The following is a 21,663-nucleotide window of genomic DNA, read 5'->3' as shown; positions in this document are numbered from 1 at the left end:
TTTTTTTAAAGATATTTTTTTAATAATTAAATTTAACACATATAATCACTTAAATTATATTATTTTTGTCAAAATTAGGTCAAACAAATTAATTTGACCGAAAAATAGTGAATCAAATTTTGAATTCGTCTAAATTAATATTATTTTTTTATAAAAATTACTACAATAACCCTATTATATAAAATGACTAAAATACTCTTATTGTATATATTAATTTTGAGAATTCTAAATTCTAGTCTTTTTCTTCTCTGTCGTTACAGGACTAGAATTTAAATTTTTCAAAATTAATATATATTATAAAATAGGGATATTTTAATTGTGTTTTATAATAGGGATATTGTAGTAATTTTTTTATAAAAAATATTAATTTATACCGATTTAAAATTTAATTTATTAATTTTTTTTGCTAAACTGATTTATCTAGTCTAATTTTAATTGATTATATGTATTAAATTTTAATTTTTAAAAAATATCTTAAAAAAAAAAAGTTTTTGACATCTTTATCTAAGTGGCTCTCAAAAAAAATTAAATAAAATATGGGTTCAATTTATATACAATAATGTATTAATTAAAAGAAAGACATTATTTAATTATATATCTTGTGTATTTATTATATTATCATTTTCTTTGAGAAAGAAAATATTTAATATGAAGTGAGGAATCCTAGAGGAGTTGAAAAGCTACGTAGAGAAGTACGTTACAAATTAAATGGAAATGTGTGAAACGTAGCCCAGAAATTTCGCTGAACAAATCCTAATAAGTAATAAGTATAAGCAGAGACGTGCATTCTGCAAGTTGCACATTGCATCTTCTGTATCTTACTCAAATTGGAAAACTTCAATGGCCGGCCCCTACTCATCGTATACCCTTATTTAAGGTTAAGCTCTCCATTTTTCTTGTACTTATGTATATGTGTACACGCCATCTATCTCTATTCTCTAACTTCAATGTAAAATCCCAATAATAAATACAATATATTAATTAAAGTAGAAGAATATAAAGAATTATTAAAATTTATTAATTTTAGTAATTATTTAGTTATTCAGGTTTAAAAATATAAAATAAAGTATATTGTTAGACAAAAATATTTGATAACAAAAAAAAATTAAAAATAATAAAAATTTATCTTATTTAATATTTATTAATTATTATCATAATTAATGTATGTTAAATAAGGTAAGTATTAGCTTTTTTGTTTTCTTACCAATTGCTAGATTACTAAGCTGAAAAAATTATAAATTCTAATCACTTTTTTAAATTTATCTTTAAAAAATATATATAGAGAAAGAGGTTCACATATGGCAGTGTATTTCAATAACTTCAGCTATTTAGATATAATAAAAAAAAATACACAAAGTCTAAATTTGACGGATAAAACATATATGGACAAGAAGTTTGGACAGTGCATGTAGACATGTAACTGGTTTTTTCTTTAACAAGTTTTCATAAGTTAATCTCAAAAATGATCTTTGGTATTGGCATTGTACAATAAAATTGTTTATAAAATTTTAATAGCATCAATTATGTTTTTGAGATTGACAAAAATACATTATGTTAATTATTATTAACGACGTGTAGGGGTGGCAAAGCGGGTCGGTCCGCTCTATAAACGGGGCGGTCCGGTCCGGCCCGCCCCGCCAATTAAAATAGGTTCAAAATGCTAGTCTGTCCCACTTTATGGCGGGTTGGCGGACTAGCCCGCTTGACTCTTTTTTTTTTTTGAAAAATAAAATTCATTAAAATTATCCAAAAAATAATGATTAAAAAATCAAATACAAATAAAAATTAGTTAAATTATAATATAATTTTTTTACTATTTTTTTATTTTTAACTTCAATAAAATTGTTCAAAATAATATTTGTCAATAGAATCATCTTTATTTTAAAAAATAAGTCACATAATTTGAGCATATATACGAAATTGTAAAATAAAATAAATAAAGTTAATAACTAAAAGAAGAATAAAAAAATGAAAAAAAAGTGTTAAAAATTCTATAATTATTAATTTTATAATAGTAATCATTCTTTTATCTAATAAAAAAAGAAAAATAAAAATCTTCTGCCCGGCGGACCGGCCGCCCCGCCCCGCCAAAACCCGCCAATTTGGCGGTGCGGGTTTGGCGGGTTTTTTAATTTGGCGAGCTCCAAATCCTAACCCAACCTGTCTTTTTTAACGGGTTTAGCAGATCGGCCCGACGGGCTCGACCTGTTTTGCCACCCCTAACGACGTGATGACATAGTTTGATGACGTGAATTATTAGTGACATGTGTCACTTTATGATTTGGCAGCGTGCAATGACAAATCCAAAAAAAATTAGTAATAGAGATAAAAATAACATATAAAAAAAAATTAACATAAATATTTTTTATACTAAAATTTCAAAATAAATTAGTCAAACTGTAAATAATTTGATTAACACTTCAAAAAGTATATTAATTTAATTTTTTTTAGTTTCTATATTAATTTAAAAATATTTTTTGTCAAATATCTTCTATATCCATCAACTCACATTTTATTGATTATTTTTTATATAATACAAAAAAAATTATAGCTCAATAATTAAAGAATCTATAAAAAAAGATTAAAGAAAGAAACACAAAATAATTACAACAAAATAAAAATTTAAATTAAACAACCACATTTTTTTTATATATGGATATAAAGTCTTTTTTTTATCAAATAATTATTTAAATATTTTCTACCATTTAATTGTATAGTTAACACTCTATAATGTTCATGGTAAGAATTTTTTGGCGAAAATAATTATTATACATAACACCAAATTAAACCTAAATTAAATAAAATAGTAAAAAAAATAAACGATGTATAATATACATATTATCTCAATTAAATTAAAAAATTATCAATATTAATAGTCTCATTTTTATTTGAGAAACTAAATTTGACTTTAAATAATTAACTAATTAAATTATTATTATTATTATTTATTCGAGCATATTTATTTTCTAATATAAATAGATTAAATTTATATAATTCAATAATTTTTATTACTATGTTGTTATTTAATAACCTATATTTTTCACATATACATTAAGAAAAAATAGGGGGACAAACCTATTATTTTAAGGGGACATTTTTTACTTATGTATATATTTACTATTTATTTTAAAAAAATTAATAGAAGCAATTATTTCTACATTTTTAAGTACATCTGTCTTTGACAATGTATAATGGTATAATGATATGTTGATCAGTAACATATGATAGACTAATATAGACGATTGTGCTACGTGTCACAATACTATTTGGTTACGTGTCATTTTGTGTTACGTGTCGCAGCAGTATTTGTAGATGGACCAAATTAGTTCCTTACTTTGCTTTAAGTGACTCATTTTAGTCCCTAAAATTGAATGTCATATACCAAACTAATCTATTCACTAATTTTTTTCTTACTTTTTTCAAAATTCTTAATATCCTTGGATGCACTAATTTCAATTATATTTTTTCACATATCGTTTAAATACAAATGTTTTTATAAAATTTTTTAAGATTTTATTTTTAATTATATATTTTTTCTATAATAATTTAACATTGATAATATATAATTATGTTATTATAAAAAAATTATATGATTGATTAGACACATTTTTCATCCAAAAATACGTATTTTTAACAAGAAATCAAGAATTAAAATACATATTTTTTTGAAGTTTTTATGAAATAGACGTTTTCGATTGTATATAAATAGACTAGACTGAAAGAAGTCAGAGATGATAGTAAGCATGTTTGAAGTGCCTTCAGTCTAGCACATTTATACACAACCGAAAACGGATATTTCATAAGAACAAAAAAAATTGTATTTTAATTTTTGTTAAAAACATGTGTTTTTGGATTAAAAAATGTGTCTAATAAATCATATAATTATTTTTTTATAATAACATACTTATCTATTACAAAATTTATCAATGTTAAATTATTATAAAAAAATTATACAATTAAAATTAAAATTTAAATTTTTTTTATAAAAGCAATTATATTTAAACCATATATGTAAAAAAATAGAATTGAAATTAGCACGTCTAAAGATATTGATAATTTTAAATTTTTAAAAAAATAAAAAAAACTGGTAAAAAAACTAGTTTGGTGCACGATATTCAATTTCAAAGATTAAAATGAGTCACTTAAAGCAAAGTGAAGAACTAATTTGAAGTATCTACATTGATGACATAGCGAATGATACGTGGACAAATATTGTTGCGACACATGGCACAATCGTCCACGTCAACATACCAACATATCACTGGTTAATACATCATCGTACCATTACACGTTGCCAAACTATAGAGTGATAGGTGTCACTAACAGTTCATCTTATCAAGTCATGTCATCATACCGTTATAACGAAAAATGGGTCAAGATTAATATAGTACATTTTTTTCGACCTCAAAAATATAATTAGTACAATTAAAATTTCAGATAATTGTAATACATGATGTCAATCTCAAAAACTATTTTAGAGTTTGAATCAGTTTTCATTGATTGAAGTTCAGTTTGTCCTCATGCATGTTTAAAAAAGCCATTTTTTCTAGTCATATGTGATATGGCTAGCTACACCCAAAGGGCGATTTTTTTTCTTTATTCTTTTTTGAATTGAGTCTCACAATAATTATACAAGGGATATACAAAAAATTAATTATTGGGTATAAAAATACCATTTGTCATTTCATAAAAAAATATTATACTATTATAAAAAATTAAATTATTTATTTATTACATATTTGATTATTCTATTATGATAAGTTTGATTATTTTAATAACTAATTATTTAATAAAAAATTATAAATTAACATATATAAACACAATAATTAATTTTGTGTGTGTAAATAATATTTTTGATTTCACAATTATATTTTTAATGAGCTCAAATATTTATTTAAAAATCGATAAAAAAATAATGCTAAACTCCTTATTTTGCTTGTATTTTTTTAAAAAAGTAAAATCAAAATTATGTGTGTTATGTTTTGTAAAAACTAAAAAGTTATTTCGGTAAGAATTTTGAATATTAGTAAAAGGTAGAGTAAAGTTAATAGACCTTTAAAAAGTAAATTATTTGAAATTAAGAGTAATAGGAGAGAGATATTCTTCTTTTAATGATTATTGACAATCTAAAAGTTTAATTTGATATCATTAATGTGTTGCATATAATAAATTCTATTTTTAAATTTTTATGTTATGAATTGCATTTTTCTAATTGATTTATGATATACAAAAAATAGTAAATTAATATTTGGTTAAACACACGAGATTTAGAATTTAGAATTTAATTTTTAATTTTATTTTTATTGAGTTTAGAGTTAAAAGTCTAATTATGCATAAAAAAGAAGTGAGAAATAATAAGAGAATAATTTTTTTTAAAAAAAATATGATTTTTATTTTTGTTTTATTGGACTTTTCAGTCTATTTGTCGGCTGAATTGTTAAATGAATGATGTTAATTCCCTAGCACTGTTATAACTTTAATTTGCTATATAAGTGTGTCAACAAAGCGATTTTCAAATGCTAGGTAGACAAAAAAAAAACAGCCAGAACTTGTCTTATTTAGCATTAATTAATTATCGCAACAATTAATAAATGCTAAATAAGGTAAATTATAACTGTTTTTGGTTGATTTTCTTTGGTTACCAAACATTTTCGTTTTCAAAAAGTCTTATTCGTAATGGTATGTTGTCAACGCAGGTTAGTATAGAATTTGTTGGCTGAATTGTTAGTCACTTCAACATGGCAATATGCTATCTTGCTTTTACTTTGAGTGAATGACATTTGTAAAATTCTCTAGGGTAAAATTTGTATGCGTAAATATTAAATTAATCCTTTATATTTGGGCGTAATTCTGTTTTGGTTTTTAAGTTTTAAAGTATCCTATTTGAATCTAAAAAAGTTTCATTTAGTTTTAATGTAGTTCTGTCGTGAGATCAAAGTTAAATAACTAATGAAATGTGCTACATGACAGCAGTACAAAAATAATGTTGATAATTTGGAGAACAAGTACAAGTTCCAAAGGCACAAAATCAACCGTGAATGCATCAATACATTCATTTATCATTTTTCTTACAATTTAAATGAAACATTTTCTACAGAACTAAAGAAAATGATAAATAATGTATTGATGCATCCACGGTTGATTTTGTACTTCTAGAGCTTGTACTTCTTTTCTAGATTATCGATCATGTTCTTGTATTGCTGTCATGTAAGACATTTCATTAATTATTTAACTTTAACCTCACGGTGAAACTATATTAAAACTAAATAAAACTTTTTTAGATTCAAATAGAACACTTTAAACTTTAAGGACCAAAATTACACCAAACGGAAGGAACTAATTTAATACTTTACTCAATTTGTAATTATATGTGTTGGAAAAATTAAGTAAACGATGATAAGAATTAAAATTTATTGTGATTTCAAGTTATAAATTAAATCGCTATTTTAATTTTAGAAATATTTATCTCCACACAAAATTTTTAATAGATTGACAACAATATTCTCCTAGATCTAATGAAACATTTGAATCTCTCATATAGCAATTATAAAAAAAATTCGGCTATCTTTCGTAACTTTTGGAACTGACAAAGAATTTGTAAATTGTAATGAAATAGTTCTTCTGAGAGAAATTGATCGATGTTAATGCATGGCACAATATTATGAGTGAGGTTGAATGATGCTCCCAGGGTGATTTTGAGGTTGCTTGTAAGATGTAGAAGCAAGAAATGAATAGAATGGGGCCAAGGGCGAAAAGCAGGTTATAGGGTCTGCAGGGTACTAGAAACATGAAGGTGAATTATGAATGATAGGTTGAAGAATTTTTAGGTATTCGTGTTCATGCCAAAACAATTCAAATCCATCCCATCCAGTAATTGCTTCTGCTTCTGGGGAATCTCACTTCTGTCTGGGGGGCTCTCTTGCATGTCCTTTAGGCAAATCCATTTACAGCTATTATTAAATTAATTGCATTTTCTTCACATTCTTATATAATTAGTGCTTGATATGACTATTACTCATGTGGCAGTAAAGTAAAAGAAATTTGCAGTGCGATTTGATTTTGAATCCAAGAAAATGTCTTATTGCTTTGTCAGCTGCAGCTGCGGTTCCTTAGTGCTATAAATGTATACATAATTCGACATGAAATCGAAAGTGGGGTCCACTTCAGAACAAGGGAACAATCTCAAATGTAAGTGAATTCAAAAGTGCCTTATGTGCTGGAACAAAGTGATTTGCCCAAAGAGCCACCAGGTTTTTCCTCTGCCTTTTACCTCTTTTTTTTTTACACACAGCAACTAGCAGTTCTTCTTAGATTGCACAAAATACATTTTATTTGTAATATTTAAAAATTAAATATAAATATAACACATGATGTTTTATGATATGAGTAATCCTATCTAGTTATTGTGAGAAATTTTGGCAGGAAAAGTGTAAGAATTAAAAACTTAATGTGAGGCAAGGAATGGAAGGATGAATTGCATTAAGAAATCAACCTTAGACTGAGGAGAGAGGAGGAGGGCCCGGGCTCCGGAGATACATGTAGTATGAAAATTGGACCCCTCTTTATAACTGTTGAACAAGACCCAACATCTTCACAGTTGATGGAACAAAATAACAGTAGTTCTAAAAAAAAGAATTCTTTCAATTTTTAAAGTAAAAAAGAAAAACCGTATAACACAGTAAAATAAAATGGATCCACATGGATTAACATATACAAAAATTTTCAAATGTGTCTTGAATACTAATGCTCTAGTAATTTTAACGGTTAGTTTCAATTATTACATTTTTATAATTGAAATCAACAGTTAAAACTATTAGAATATTGTTATTTTTGAAATATCTGAAATTTTTTTTACAATATATTTTTATTTTAAAGTATAATGTTACAAAATTCTACTTTTTTATTGCGCTTTTTAATTTTTTAAAGAATTTATTAAAGAAGTAAATTGAAATTTCATACTTGTTTTTTAATTGAAACGGGCCCTCGGCCCGGATATTTATTTTACTCTACAATGTTCCAGGCCTGAGACTCATTTCTCTGAATATTAATTTGGGCCAATGAATCAATTCATGAAAAACTAAATCAACTGGTGTCTAACTCATTAACTATGCGTAGCCCCGACCCCAAAAAAAAAAAAAAAAAAACCCTCCTGGTAGAGACTAGAGACTAGAGAGATCCCTTCCCGCCAAGAATAATAAGTATATCTTCGTAGGGATGCAATAAGATTGGAAAGGGTCTAAATTCAATTATTGAAAAAAAAATCCCAATTCTAACCTTATTTTTGGATTCAATTTTTTTTTTTAAATTTAATTCTACACTCTATCTATAGGTTTAAAATTTCTGAAAGTCTTACATCCGATTCTATTTGAGAAAAAAACAATTATTTAAAAAAAATACAATATTTAATCATGTAATATTTGATAGAATAACGCAAAAAAAAAAAAAAAACTTTTTTTTAGTTAAAATCAATCAAATTTTTTAAAATTATTTTATTTATTTTAAGATTTAAATGTTAAATTATAAATAATTAATGTTAAATCCCAAATTATAAACCTAAACTTTAAAGTTGACTGAAGTTGATTAATATTGACTGGCTAAAAATTAATTTTCTATATTTTATCTATTTGATAAACATACTAATAATATAAAAATTACCGAATTAAGTTCATATTAAAATTAAAGTAACAAAATCATAATTAAAAAATACATGCTAAAATTACAAATGACACAAATATTAATTCATCATCAAATTCTTATTAAAATTATGTCTCTCGTTTAATGTGGGATGGATACAAATTGACATTTGTATTATGGACATTATCAGTGAGTGGATTCACATCACTATTGGTACTAGTGAATTCGACATCCTAGTTAAAGAGGTTGGATACGAGAGTTTTGGAACACATTGTAAGCTTCAGGACATGAGCGAAAATTAGACCCCCAAAAGCATGCGAGATTTTGGGTACAAGCAGCTTGAACTCGATAGTACCAGTGACAAGCGGAGATCCGGTGGTTGATGGGATGCCAAGAGAGGGAGAAGCTGATAAGGATAGATTGGTAATTCCCGAATATATTTTGAATGAATGGAGTTATTGTAATTTAATTGACTTTAAAACTCTGAGGGTAAACGGAGGATGCTGTTATTGATGGATTAGCTGAATTCAATGGATGTCGTGATCTGGTTATTGATGGTGAGTCTGAAAGAACGGCTAGTTGGGATTATGGGCTTGATGGGGCAGAAATTTGGTGGCTGCTGGAGGAAAAAACAAAACCAAACAGAGCTAAAGGGTTGGCCCATTAAGAAGGCGGATGGCACAAGTGAGACAGCAAGGGGAATGGGCTGGTTCGCAGCAACCGAAGGCCCAAATGATGCTGATGAAGAAGGCTTGACCAGGAGGACGGGTCGGGTTAGGCTCCACACGGATGCATGCTTTCCTTCTCCTGGATCGCGCGCAGCTACGTACACCCGTGTTAGAGGGATGCGCCTGGATGCTGGTGGCGCGGGTGAAGCACAAGGCAACGGCGACTCACGAGCCTGCGATCATGATGGCTGTCGAGTTGAGCGCGGCGCGACAGGTGTGGTGGTTGGGTACGGCGTGGCTGGTTTGGATTCAATGGACCGAACCTCTTCGTCCTCAGTGAATTCTCTGCCGGCGGTAGAAGTGTTCGGTTCATCCAGGGCAGATGGGCTTGAGGGAGAGGCCAAGGAAATGTGTTCAGCGCAGGGGAAGGATAATGTAGGCGGACGGGGTGGGTTCCTTGAAGACGGTAACGTAGTATTAGCAGATGCTTTGAATCTGGCTTGTACAATGCTTGATGAGGGCAGTGGTGATAATGGGGTAGGCGTGGATATTGAATCCAGGAACCAGGGGCTCAGTGGTGGTACGAATCAAGGAAGAGAAGAGCAGATGGCCGAAAATAAAAGGGCATGGGAGCTGGCAATAGAATCCGAAGCAGTTCAGTGCGACAAAGAAGACGACATAATGGCAATTTTACAAGAACAAAATGAGGCGCTTGCTCAGAAGAGGAGATTGGCTAAGCAGAAAGAAAAGGCACATCGATGCTGACCGAGAAAGCTAAAAAAGGTGTGTAACAAAAGTTTAAAATGATTTTAAGCTCTTGGAATGTTAGGGGGTTAGGGGGGGTTGGTAAGCTGAGTATGGTTAAAGATCTAAAAAATAAACAGAAGCTGAATATGCTAGCTTTGATTGAGACTAAAATGCAAGTTGTGACTAAGTTTGATGTAATTCGTTATTGGGGGAGCGATGTTGTGGGGTGGGAGTATGTAGGTTCGGATGGCACGTCTGGGGGACTATTGTTAATGTGGGATGTCATGCTATTTAGAATGAATAACTGCTACAAAGGGGAGATATGGTTATGTGTTGAAGGAGTCTTATTGGAAAAAAATTTTCCTTGTGCTTTCTGTTTAATATATGGTGCTCATTCTAGAATGGAAAAACTTGCTGTGTGGGAGGAACTGAGCTTTATAGCCGGTTAATGTCAAGTTCCAATATGCTACATGGGTGACTTTAATGAGGTTACTCAGGTGGAAGAGAGGAAAGGTCAGGACAGGTTAACAGGGTCTGCAGAAGACTTTAAGTGTTGGATACAAGACATGCAGTTAGTGGATCTACCGTTGAATGATCGTAAATTTACATGATTTAGAGGCCGCTCTTACAGTCGCATTGATAGAGTTTTACTGAGTATAGAATGGACGGAGGAGTTTCCGGAGATTCGGTTAAAAGGGGGGACGAGAGGCCTGTCAGATCACTGTCCAATCATCATGGATGATACTATATTCAGAGGTGGTCCTCGACCCTTTTGGAGCTTAGATTTCTGATTTACACATGATGGGTTCTTAAGATTGGTCAGAGAAGAATGAAGGAATCTTGGTGTGGTACAGTTTACAGAAAAGCTGAAAGCTTTAACAGTACCTTTGGGAAGGTGGCATAAGGAGAATTTGGTGACATGGACAAGAAGATTCAGCGCTTTGAGGAGGAGATCAGGAAGATAGATGAATTGGTAGCAAATAGAGTTTATGATGGTACTATGGAGGCTAGAAGGAAGGCTCTAGTAAGCTGTTGCAAGCAGTGGTATGTCAGAAAAGAAATACACTGGAAGCAGATGTCGCGCTCCAAGCATGCGAAGGATATGGATAAGAACACCAGGTATTTCCATAACTTGGCGTTGGCGAGAAGAAGAAACAATAAACTGGATGCACTGGTAATCAACGGAAGGTTGATAAGAAATCAAGTTTGGATCAAGATTGTTATCAAAGATTTTTATAAAGATCTGTATCATTAGGAGAGATCACCAGTTGTGGGTTTCAGGGACGGACTGGTAAATCGGATTAATGAAGAAGACTCAATAGCTCTGGAGAGATTACCGACAATGGAGGATATTAAAGAAGCTGTTTGGAATTGTGAATCATCCAAGGCTCCAGGGAGTGATGGGTATAACATGAATTTCATCAAGAAGTGCTGGGATGAGATTGGGGCAGAGTTCATGGCAGCTGTTCTGGATTTCTTTCGATCGTCAAGATTACCTTCTGATTCCAATATTACTTGGGTGGCTCTTACACCTAAGTTCATCGGAGCAAAGGAGATCAAGGACCTTCGGCCGATCAGCATGGTTGGTTGTGTTTATAAAGTAATCTCTAAGGCGATGGTTAGAAGGATGAGCTCAGTCATGCCAGGTCTGGTAGGGGAGACTCATAGCGCATTTGTGAAGGGTCAGAAAATACATGATGGGGCTCTTATTGCATGTGAAACAGTGCACTGGTTAAAGACAAAGAAGAAGAAAGCGGCAATCATTAAACTAGACTTCCAGAAAGCCTATGACCGAGTAAAATGGATTTTTGTGGATATAGTGCTACAAAAGATGGGCTTTGGCTGGAGATGGAGGGAATGGGTGAAAGAGTGTATTGGTACAGCGTCTATGTCGATCCTGATTAATGGCTCTCCATCTAAACCGTTTAAGATGGAGAGGGACTTGAGACAAGGTGATCCACTATCTCCATTTCTGTTTGTTCTGGTTGTTGATGTTTTGCATAAGATGATAGGAGAGCCAGTCAGGAACAAACGTATTCTTCCACTGCTGATTGGAAAGGACAATATAGAGCTATCACATCTACAGTTTGCAGATGATACTATATTATTCTGTCCACCAGAGGAGGAGACTATCAGGAGCTATGCCAGGTTGCTAAGATGCTTTGAGATGATGTCAGGGTTAACCATTAACTTTGATAAATCAAGTTTAATCCCAATAAATTTCGAACAGCAGTGGTTCTACAATATGTGCAACTTATTGGGATGCAAGGAGGTCAGCCTTCCATAAGATATCTTGGCATTTCTTTAGGAGCAAACCCAAGACTGGTTAGGACTTGGAAACCGGTAATGGACAAGGTTGAGGAGAAGCTCAGCTTGTGGAAGGCAAAAGTACTCAATAAAGCGGGTAAGCTTGTCCTTATTAAATCAGTGTTAAATAGCCTACCGGTGTACTACTTGAGTCTGTATAAGATGTCGAAGGCAGTGGCAGAAAAGTTGATATCACTGCAGGGGAGATTCTTGTGGAACAAGGAGGAAGGTAGAAATGGTTTGGCACTTGTTAAGTGGGAGTTGGTTCAGGAACCTAAGAAGATAGGTGGGCTGGGGGTGGGTGATGCAGTGATTAGAAACACGGCACTTCTTTTCAAGTGGTGGTGGCGGTTTTCAAAGGAGGAGTGTCCTTTATGGAAGAAGATCGTGTGTTCTTGCTATGACTTGAACCCCAATGTGATGCTGTCGGCTCAGACATTACCTACTTGAGGGGGCCCATGGAAGGACATCTGCCAGATGCAGATCAGAGATAGTAATGTGAGAAATAAGATGATTGCGGGGTTATCTATGGAGGTGGGTGATGGAAGGAGGACTCGATTCTAGGAAGATGTCTGGCTGCAAAGTGGTTCGCTAAAGATAAGTTTTCCGAGGCTTTTCTCTGTTTCAAACCAAAAAGGATATGTTATAGGGGATTGTGGGTTTTGGGATGGGTTAGAGTGGATTTGGAACTTCCAGTGGAGGCGAGAGTTATACTTGGATCAGCTACATGAAACTTTAAGGCTAATTAAGCTAGCACATGATAAGCATGACAGAGTTGTTTGGAAGTTCAACAAGGAAGGTACATTTTCAACTATCTCTTTTGTGCAGGTGATGCGGTCAAAATCGCTCTTGGGGGAAATAACCAGCTACAACTTCACCAGAACCATTTGAAAGGCTTGGTTCCGCCACGAGTGGAGTTGTTTATTTGGTTTACTTTGATAGGAAGAGTGAATACTAAAGAAAGATTGCATAGACTGGAAATTATTAATCATGGTGATAACATATGCGTGTTGTGTAACAAAGATGCTGAATATATTTATCATCACTTATTTCTGGGCTGTGAGTTTACTTGGCAGATATAGTGTCAATGGCTATATGACTTTAGGAGATTGTGGTCTTTTCTGGGTTCACTAAAAGAACAATTCGAGAGTTGGACAGGTGTTGCTAACAGGAAGGGAAAGGGCAACAAATGGCTCATATGTTTTTTCTCGGTTATTTGGAACATTTGGCTAGAGAGGAACGAACGGATCTTCAATAACAAGGAAAGCAGTGCAGAGGAGGTGTTCCAGAAATCCTTAGTCAGTTACACAGAGTGGTGTAGTTTGGACCCCTTTTGTTATTGATGGCAATGCTGGAGATGACACTAGGGATAGTTTTCTGTTTATTATTTTTACATGTTCTTTATGTTTGTTTGTGTTTCGCTCCACTACTATATTGTGTTGAGCTCATTTGTTAAAAAAAAAAAAAAAACCCCTAATCTTGTGTATAGAAAAATATATATTTGTGATTAGAGGCTTGTACTAATGGTATCTATGTTGTCTCTCAAAAGATGATATTTGGGTTTAATATATCTATGTTACTACAATAGAAATACGCTTGAGGCAAATATATTGAGTTTCTTACCTCTCTTCTGTAGATTAGTTTATAGTTCGTGGATAAACAATTCCTAGGCTCCTAGCTTATTAATTAATTTTATTGCTTTGGTGAGAGAGAGAAAATAATAAGAGATTATCATATACAATTAGTTTGTTACCTGTTTCTTTGTCAGACTAATATATATATACACATGTTTGCACATGAACAATTAGCCCTGCTTGCATTGTTCAATTTGAATATATTACTGTAATCGTTCCTTGCATATCCACAATAAAAATTGTACAAGTATTCCAAGTTTGACTAACATTTTCTCTGACATGCAAATCAATGATGTTTACTCCAAAAAATAAAAATAAGCTCTGACAATTTTTCACATTTGATTATGTCCTTGTTATATATACGTGGTTTAATTTTATTGAACACCCTTGTTCCACTGTTCACATGGAGACATGTGACAATTGGCAAAACAAACACACGGATAACGTAGAATCAATATAACAATACAATCGTCTTGTTCTGCACATTTATTGACTACAACACAAGCTATATAATATTTTACATTTTGTTTCTCTATTTTACTATCTCCACATGATGTAGACTCTAGAGTCACCATTTGATGTATAATTGAGCCTGTCGTTTTCTTAATAATGTTTTAGTTTTTCAGTTACATTCATCACCAACTTAGAGGGGGTGAATGTTTCTGTATATGTTAGCACTTAGAAGATTCACATTAATTAAAATGGTATGCCCCATTATTTGAGAGCAATGTGGCTCACTAGATTTTATCCACTGTTTCCTCTGTATTTTCTCTACTAGTTGTTTAAATGAATCTCTTGTATTGAACAACACAGAGAATAGATTTTAACATGTTGTTGTGCCAACTTGGACTTAATGTCTGATTTATCATAGCCCATGGTATCATTAATTATATTGCATTATAGGGCCTCAAATACCTATAGTGTTAGAAGTTTATTAGGGTATTAGATTGATAGATGGATCTGGACATGTTATCAAAAGCATGATCTTTATAGAGAATCAAATGAATGGTCACAAAATCTTCTCTAATCATGTTGTAAGAATCAATCATTCGAACATGAATTCCACATCAGAATTAGTGATAAGTTTATCGCATACCAATAGTTAGTTTGGCCGCACTTGTTGTCTCATTGCTCAGCAGGACTAGGTGCAGGGTTTTTACTTTTTAATATAGAATAATTTCTTAGATTAGATTAATCAGTGCCATAACCACCGATTTTCTGGTTAATCAGTTGTTGTTATCATACTAATCTTTAAATTAGAGAGAAATAAAGATCAAGCGTATCAAAATGCAGTGATATAACAAATTAATTAGTAGAAATATGTAAGCTTTATATAAGACAAATAAAGTACCTAACACATGGTTCAAGATGAGATGATGCCTCTCAATGAATTATTAATATTTTTCATGTGGAAATGTATATTACTTAGGCTTAACACTTTTAGAATTAGAAATACAATTTCTTTTTTATACATTACTAATTACATAAATATTTTCTACCAATGAGTAATAGCTTAAATGACATAGTCTCTTCATACTCAATTAAGAGGTTGCGGGTTCGAGTCTCCTATCTTTGGTATAATAAAAAAATTAAAAAAATAAAAAAAATTACATAAATATTTCTAACACGTTTCTTTAAATAAAAGACTCTTTTATGTTTGTTTAAATTTTTGTATGAATTTTTTTTATTTGTTTTATATTATTTTTTTGGAAGGATAACAAAAATCGAAATTTAGATCTTTTGATAATAAAAATTCTGATATTATATTATGATATTATTTCTTTTAAAAATTTAGACTAATTAAAAAAATATATATGAATAATTATATTTCTAAGAGAGGATTTAGGGGTAGGGTAACTAGAAAATTCTATTTAGAAAACCAAGTAATGACTCTCATTGAAGCCACTTTGTTTTTTCAATTGACGAGTTGGCTTGAAACGATCATATACAAGTTTAGGCTTCTTACAATTTTCAAGGAATCCTAGCTTTTATTAATTAGTTTGTAATAGTTTAAGTTTATTAGCTAAATATATAGGAGATCGGTTTATAGATTTCAGTATTACTATTATTATTGTTGGTGGAGATCAGATTTCAAGCAAGGCGACACAAAATCTATATATTATGATCATCCTTATGATAATCAATCATTTAGTGATAGGATCTGATGTCAATAATAATCACTTAATATAACCACAAACATTATGTATAGACTATGAACTCTTTAGATAACCAATATCCAACTAGTCAATTATTAGTCAATTTGTTATTAATTGGTAATTATTTTGATTTTTTTAAATTGTTATTAATTAGTGATTATTCAAATTTTATCTTTTAAAAAATACAAAATTATTAATTATTAATTATAATTATTTAAAGTTGGTTGGTTAAAAATTATTTACTTATACTATAAATGTATGTAATAAGTTCAAACTGGATGTATAAACTTCCAACTAAAAATTGTAAGGCAGAAGTATAAAGATTTCTCATAAGATTAAAAAACTTGTGAATTAAATGTTTACTCTCCTTATATACGTTCAGAAAAAATAGTAAAAGAAGTTGAACATCAAAGCGACAAAGCCAAAGAGAATCTCTTTCAATGGAACCTGCTAGACAGACCAAACTCTCTTTTTAAAAGGTTATTACTCAGCACCCAGCCACATGGGCCCAGGCGGGCCTTAATTAATTATAGAAAAATGTCAGAAAATTATTAAAATTTATTCTTTTTAATTATTAGGTAGTTATTAATATTTAAAAATATAAGATAAAATATGTTATTAAATTATTAGATTAAATATTTGTTTGGATATCGATAGAAAAAGATTATTTTTTAATAAAAAATATCTTTTTTTTAGCGTATTTGGTAAAATGTTAATAATAAAAATAAAAATATTAAAAAAATAAAAAAAGAAACATCTTTTTTTATAAATTAAACTACAATTTATATTTTTTAAAAGGTATTTTTTCTTTTAAAAAATATATTTTTCATATAATAAAAAAAATAAAAAATATTTTTATATTGTTATATTCAAATATGATTGATAAATAAAAAAATTTTTTTAATATGATATTTAAATATAAAATTTGTTTTATTTTTTTATAAAATTTAAAAAAATAATTAAAATTTTTTTTTAAAAACTCATCTAAATAAATTCTAAAAAAATTAAATTAACAACTAAATAATAATTAAAAATAATAAATTTTGATGGCCGGTTTACATTTAAAATTTTGCTGTCCATCTGATGAGTGATGATTCTTCATGCATGTGTTACCTTTTTGCGCCTAAATATTGTATACGTTAAAGTTTGATGCAGAATAACTAATATATTAAATTAAAAATATGAGTGGTGAATTCAAATTTTTTATGATAGATTATTATATTTCCAGTAGAATTGAGCCCGATAAAATATTTCTTGGGAGTGAATTCCCTGCGTTCGTTTATCATTACAGGTAGGTTTTGTTTCAGAGAAATAAATATAAAATAGGGTAATACATGGTTCGGGAAAATGTAATAAGAAAAAATTGAAAATTCTCCTTAATGAGCAGAGCTAATGATTGGTGGAGAATTCTGATCCGATTCGGAAAGAAATTTTTTGTTTTTTTTCTTCTCACTATCTATTATATATTTTCACAGTTTATCTGCTGCTACGAAAAATGGAGAATGATTTGTGTTCAGAAAGTATGTATAAAGTAGTATATGAGATTACTTTATATTTCGGATGTTAAATTATGTTAAGGGTAGTAATGACGGAAACTGAAATGATGAGTTGAAACATGTATTAGTTAGAAATAATGCTACACATCGAAGTCTTTTTGTTAATCAAGTTTAATTAATAAATTGGTTTAACATAACAAAAATTAATTATATCTATTATTTAGTAATTTTTTTAACAAAAGAGCTCAACACAATAAAGTGGAGCGACAAAATTTCGAACAGAATCTCAAACAACAACAAGCAAAGAATAAAAGTCTAAAACAATCCTTAGTATTATCTCTGGCATTGCCATCAACAACAAAAGAATCTAAATTATACCATTCTCTGTAACTTGTCAAAAATCTGTGAAACACCTCTTCTACTCCGGATTTCTTGTTATTAAAGATCCGCCCGTTCCTCTTTAACCACACATTCTAAATAACTGCAAAGAAACATATGAGCCACTTCTTCCGCTTCTCTTTTCTGTTAACAACTCTTGACCAACTTTTAAAATGTTATTTCAGTGACTTTGGAATCATTACAAGAAAAAAGGCCTATGGCCACGCTTTTGTGAGGGTGGCGATTGAAAAGAGATTTGGCCACGTTTTTTCTTGCCACGCTTCAAAAACGTGGCGAAAAGGGTCAACGGCCACGCTTTTGGAAGGGTGGCAATTGATTACAGAAACGGCCACGTTTTTTTTCTGCCACGCTTCAAAAGCGTGGCCATAGAGAGAAACAGGGACATTTTAGAAGCGTGGCGACATAGTTTCATTACGGCCACGCTTACAAAATGTGGCCATATCGTAGTACTCTTTTGGCACGCTTTAAAAGCGTGGCCAAAAGCTTTTTTTTAAGAAACCCCTAAAGACCCGGCCCCCAACCCAGTCCCCAACCCAATTGACGTTCTTTCAACCCGTCCCCAACCCTTATCGAGCTACCCTCATCGAGCTCATCACATCCCTTGGTCACTCTTTCACCCTTGCTACCCTATTCGAGCTCACATCCCCGCCGTCTCCAGCACCACCCTCGCTGCGCCGTTAGCTTCCGCTCCCTCTCCGCCTCGTCTCCTCGTCGCCGTTACCAGCATCCTTACCGTCAGCGTCAGCGCCAATGGCTTTCCGCATCTCTTGCTCGGTGTCGGAGCTCGGAGGCGGCAACTGTTTTCTGCGTCTCTTGCTCGGTGTCGATGTCGGTCTTGCCCTTGTTGAAGGAATAGTTGCTTCGTTGCGTTGTTTCAGGTTCTTCTCCTCTTTCTTTCATGTTTCAATTCGCGCTGGCAGTGCATTTGCAAATTTTAGGGGTTTTTTTAGTGTTGTGCACAATTTGGGGGAGGTTTTGGTGGGGAACGGGAATTGAAAAATAACGATGAAATAAAGGACGGTTTGTTTATGAGTTCAAGCCTCTGAAAATTTTGAATTCCATCTGCTTATAAATGCATTCATGAGCCAATTTTTTGGGGGTTCTTTAATATGATAACCTTGTTTATAGAATATTTTTGTTGTTGTTTTGTGTGTTTGCAACTATGGTTACATGTTTGTACCCGTGATTCTTTTTTTAAGTTCTGTATTCCTCTTTTCTTTTCTATTTGTTTTCGTCACTAAATCAGCTTCCTTTTGGTACTACTCTGTTGTATTTCTTTGCCCTTGTTTGATGTTTTTTCGATTGAAAATTTGGAATTTTGCTAGCAGGCCAGGGAAGTATGTGACTGAAACCTGAACTAGATGTAGGAATGATGTAATTTTCGTTGGCTTTTCAAGAAATGTTGCTTGTCATCCTTGAGTTTGTTTATTGTTCGAGTTGTGATTTTTTTTTCTCTGATTTAGGGACTGGTATAACCTTGAGAAGTCGAAGCAGGTGAAGGCATTTCGTTGTGGAGAGTATGATGAGTGCATCGAGAAGGCAAAGGCATCTGCTGCTAATTCGAATAAGAAGGCGGTGAAGTATGCTCGCAGGGAGGATGCTAGTTCTGGAAGTTAGTTCATCAAAACACTCAGCACCAACTTCTTCTAAAGTTTATTCTGCAACAACTTTTGGCAGTTGCTCCATCCTGGTTCATTCACTTTGTTGGTATATTCTGTTTCGTAATCATCAATATACTTGGTATGTTTCATGGTTGGCCGTAGTAAATTTGTGTACTTAGTGTTTTCGGGTTTTTTCAATTTGTTTGCAGATGGTGAAGAAATTATAGGCCTTCAATATTTTCAATCTAGAGGAATGAACATGAAATACAATGTTTCTCTTTCTTCTTTTGGATTTATTTTCTTAATAATTTGATTTCAAGGTAGCATGACTTACCACTGATGTGAAGAAAAGAATCACAAGTTCACAACTGTGTTTCTTTGTTGTTGTTGCTTCTCAAAAGTTTTGCAGTGTCATATTCTGGATTTTTTCAAGGTACATCATGTTTAATGTTCTACTGATGTTTGTAATTTTGGCTTTCTAGGATTTTCTTGGCTTGGTGGAGAAATTTTACTATCTCTCTGGCAGATATGACATTGAGCTGACTATTGGTGATGCTGTCATGGTATCTTGAAGTGTTTGCTCAGCTTAATTTCCCCTTTCTCAATTCTATTGGCAATCTGAGAAAAAATGTGTATTGTTTCAGGAGAACTCTTTCTTACGGCCACTTGGACATCTTGAATTAGATCTTCCAGAAGCACCTACTATCAAGGCACCCCATCTTCCTCTACTAGATGTTGATCCATACACGAGATATGGGCCCAAAGCAGAGATAACCCACTTATTCAGGACTCCTGAAAGTAAAGTTGCTGTAGAAGGGAGAGTTCAGTTTGATCTGCTCCAGGTAATGTTGATTTTGCTTTTCATTAACTACCCTCTGTTTGGATAATCCAACTTTATTGCTGAGTAAGTTTTTTTGGCTTTGTTTTATTTGAAGGTTATGCAAAGAGACTACAAATTAAGTTCTTATTCTTTGAATTCTGTTTCAAAAAGTTTAAGCTTTAAGTGTGTAATTGACCGCAATGTTTAAGACTACAAATTAAGTTCTTATTCTTTGTATTGATTGTATCGAGTTAAGTGTGTAATTGACCGCAATGTAACTTGGCTATAGCATTGTTTGATTTGTATAGTTAACCTCGGCTAATATTTTTATTTTTGTGCTTTATGTGTGTGCAGGTCATCTTCACCGGTTCGATGGAGGTAGGCCGTGAAATAATGCATGCTACAGCTAGCAGCAACTTGAAACAAGTTTCACTTGAATTAGTAGGAAAGTCACCTCTTCTAATCTTTGATGATGCTGATGTAGATAAAGCTACTAGCCTTGCTCTCTTGGGCATAGTATATAACAAGGTCAAATTTCTCTTAAGTGAATAATAATGAAGAAACTCAGGTTACACATTATAATGACACTCTTTAACATTTTGTTCTTGTTTTGATTTCAGGGTGAGATGTGTTGAAAGTTCAGTGTGTTTGTTCAGGAAGGGAATGTGCTGAATAATTATATTAAAAGATGGATTTAGGCATTCTTTTCTTCCTCTTTCACACCCTGCAGGTTTTGACAGCTACTAAAATTAGATATTGGAGGTTTTGTTCAATTAGATGCTAGGTTTTGACAAGTCCCCATGAGATGTAATGGCAAAAGAGAATTGATAGGCACACAGTTTCTTCTTGTTATCATGCTATATAAAAAACATGTCTCAGTTGTGGTGGTTTGGTTTGGTTTGGTTTTTGTTGTTTTCCATTGCAGGAATGCTATTGATTCCTCTTTATTCAAGCAATGGTTGCATAACTTACAAAGTGAGATTGGGATTCTAGCTGATGGCACCTTGGCTCTGAGACAAGTTCTAATTCAGGTAATTGCATCATCAATGTTTAAAAAGTGGATATGATTTCTGATAATTAGGCCTTGTTAAGTGGTAATTTAAGTAACTGACTAACCTGTTAGCCTTCTAGTCTTATTCATGTTCTCAAATCAAAATCAACGAAACTAGTTGGACTCTTTTTGGTGTAAACAGGGTGTAGA

At 31.7% G+C, this 21,663-nt stretch overlaps 1 protein-coding gene across 2 annotated transcripts in view; it reads left to right on the top strand.

The window, feature by feature from the left end:
- LOC148572527 (nudix hydrolase 14, chloroplastic-like) overlaps window positions 1-21,663 on the top strand; it is a 150,895-nt gene that overhangs the window by 127,296 nt on the left and 1,936 nt on the right. For both annotated transcript variants that reach the window (XM_088509896.1, XM_088509895.1), the window contains exon 3: window positions 21,031-21,493. In XM_088509896.1, coding sequence (XP_088366022.1) covers window positions 21,263-21,493 — 231 coding nt within the window. In that variant the 5' untranslated portion in view covers window positions 21,031-21,262. The remainder of the gene's footprint in view (window positions 1-21,030; window positions 21,494-21,663) is intronic.

The sequence above is a fragment of the Arachis ipaensis genome, chromosome B3 (assembly GCF_059453495.1).
Source record: "Arachis ipaensis isolate K30076 ecotype BB chromosome B3, ASM5945349v1, whole genome shotgun sequence".
NCBI classification, from domain to species: domain Eukaryota; kingdom Viridiplantae; phylum Streptophyta; class Magnoliopsida; order Fabales; family Fabaceae; genus Arachis; species Arachis ipaensis.
This window is presented reverse-complemented; position numbering and strand designations above follow the sequence as displayed.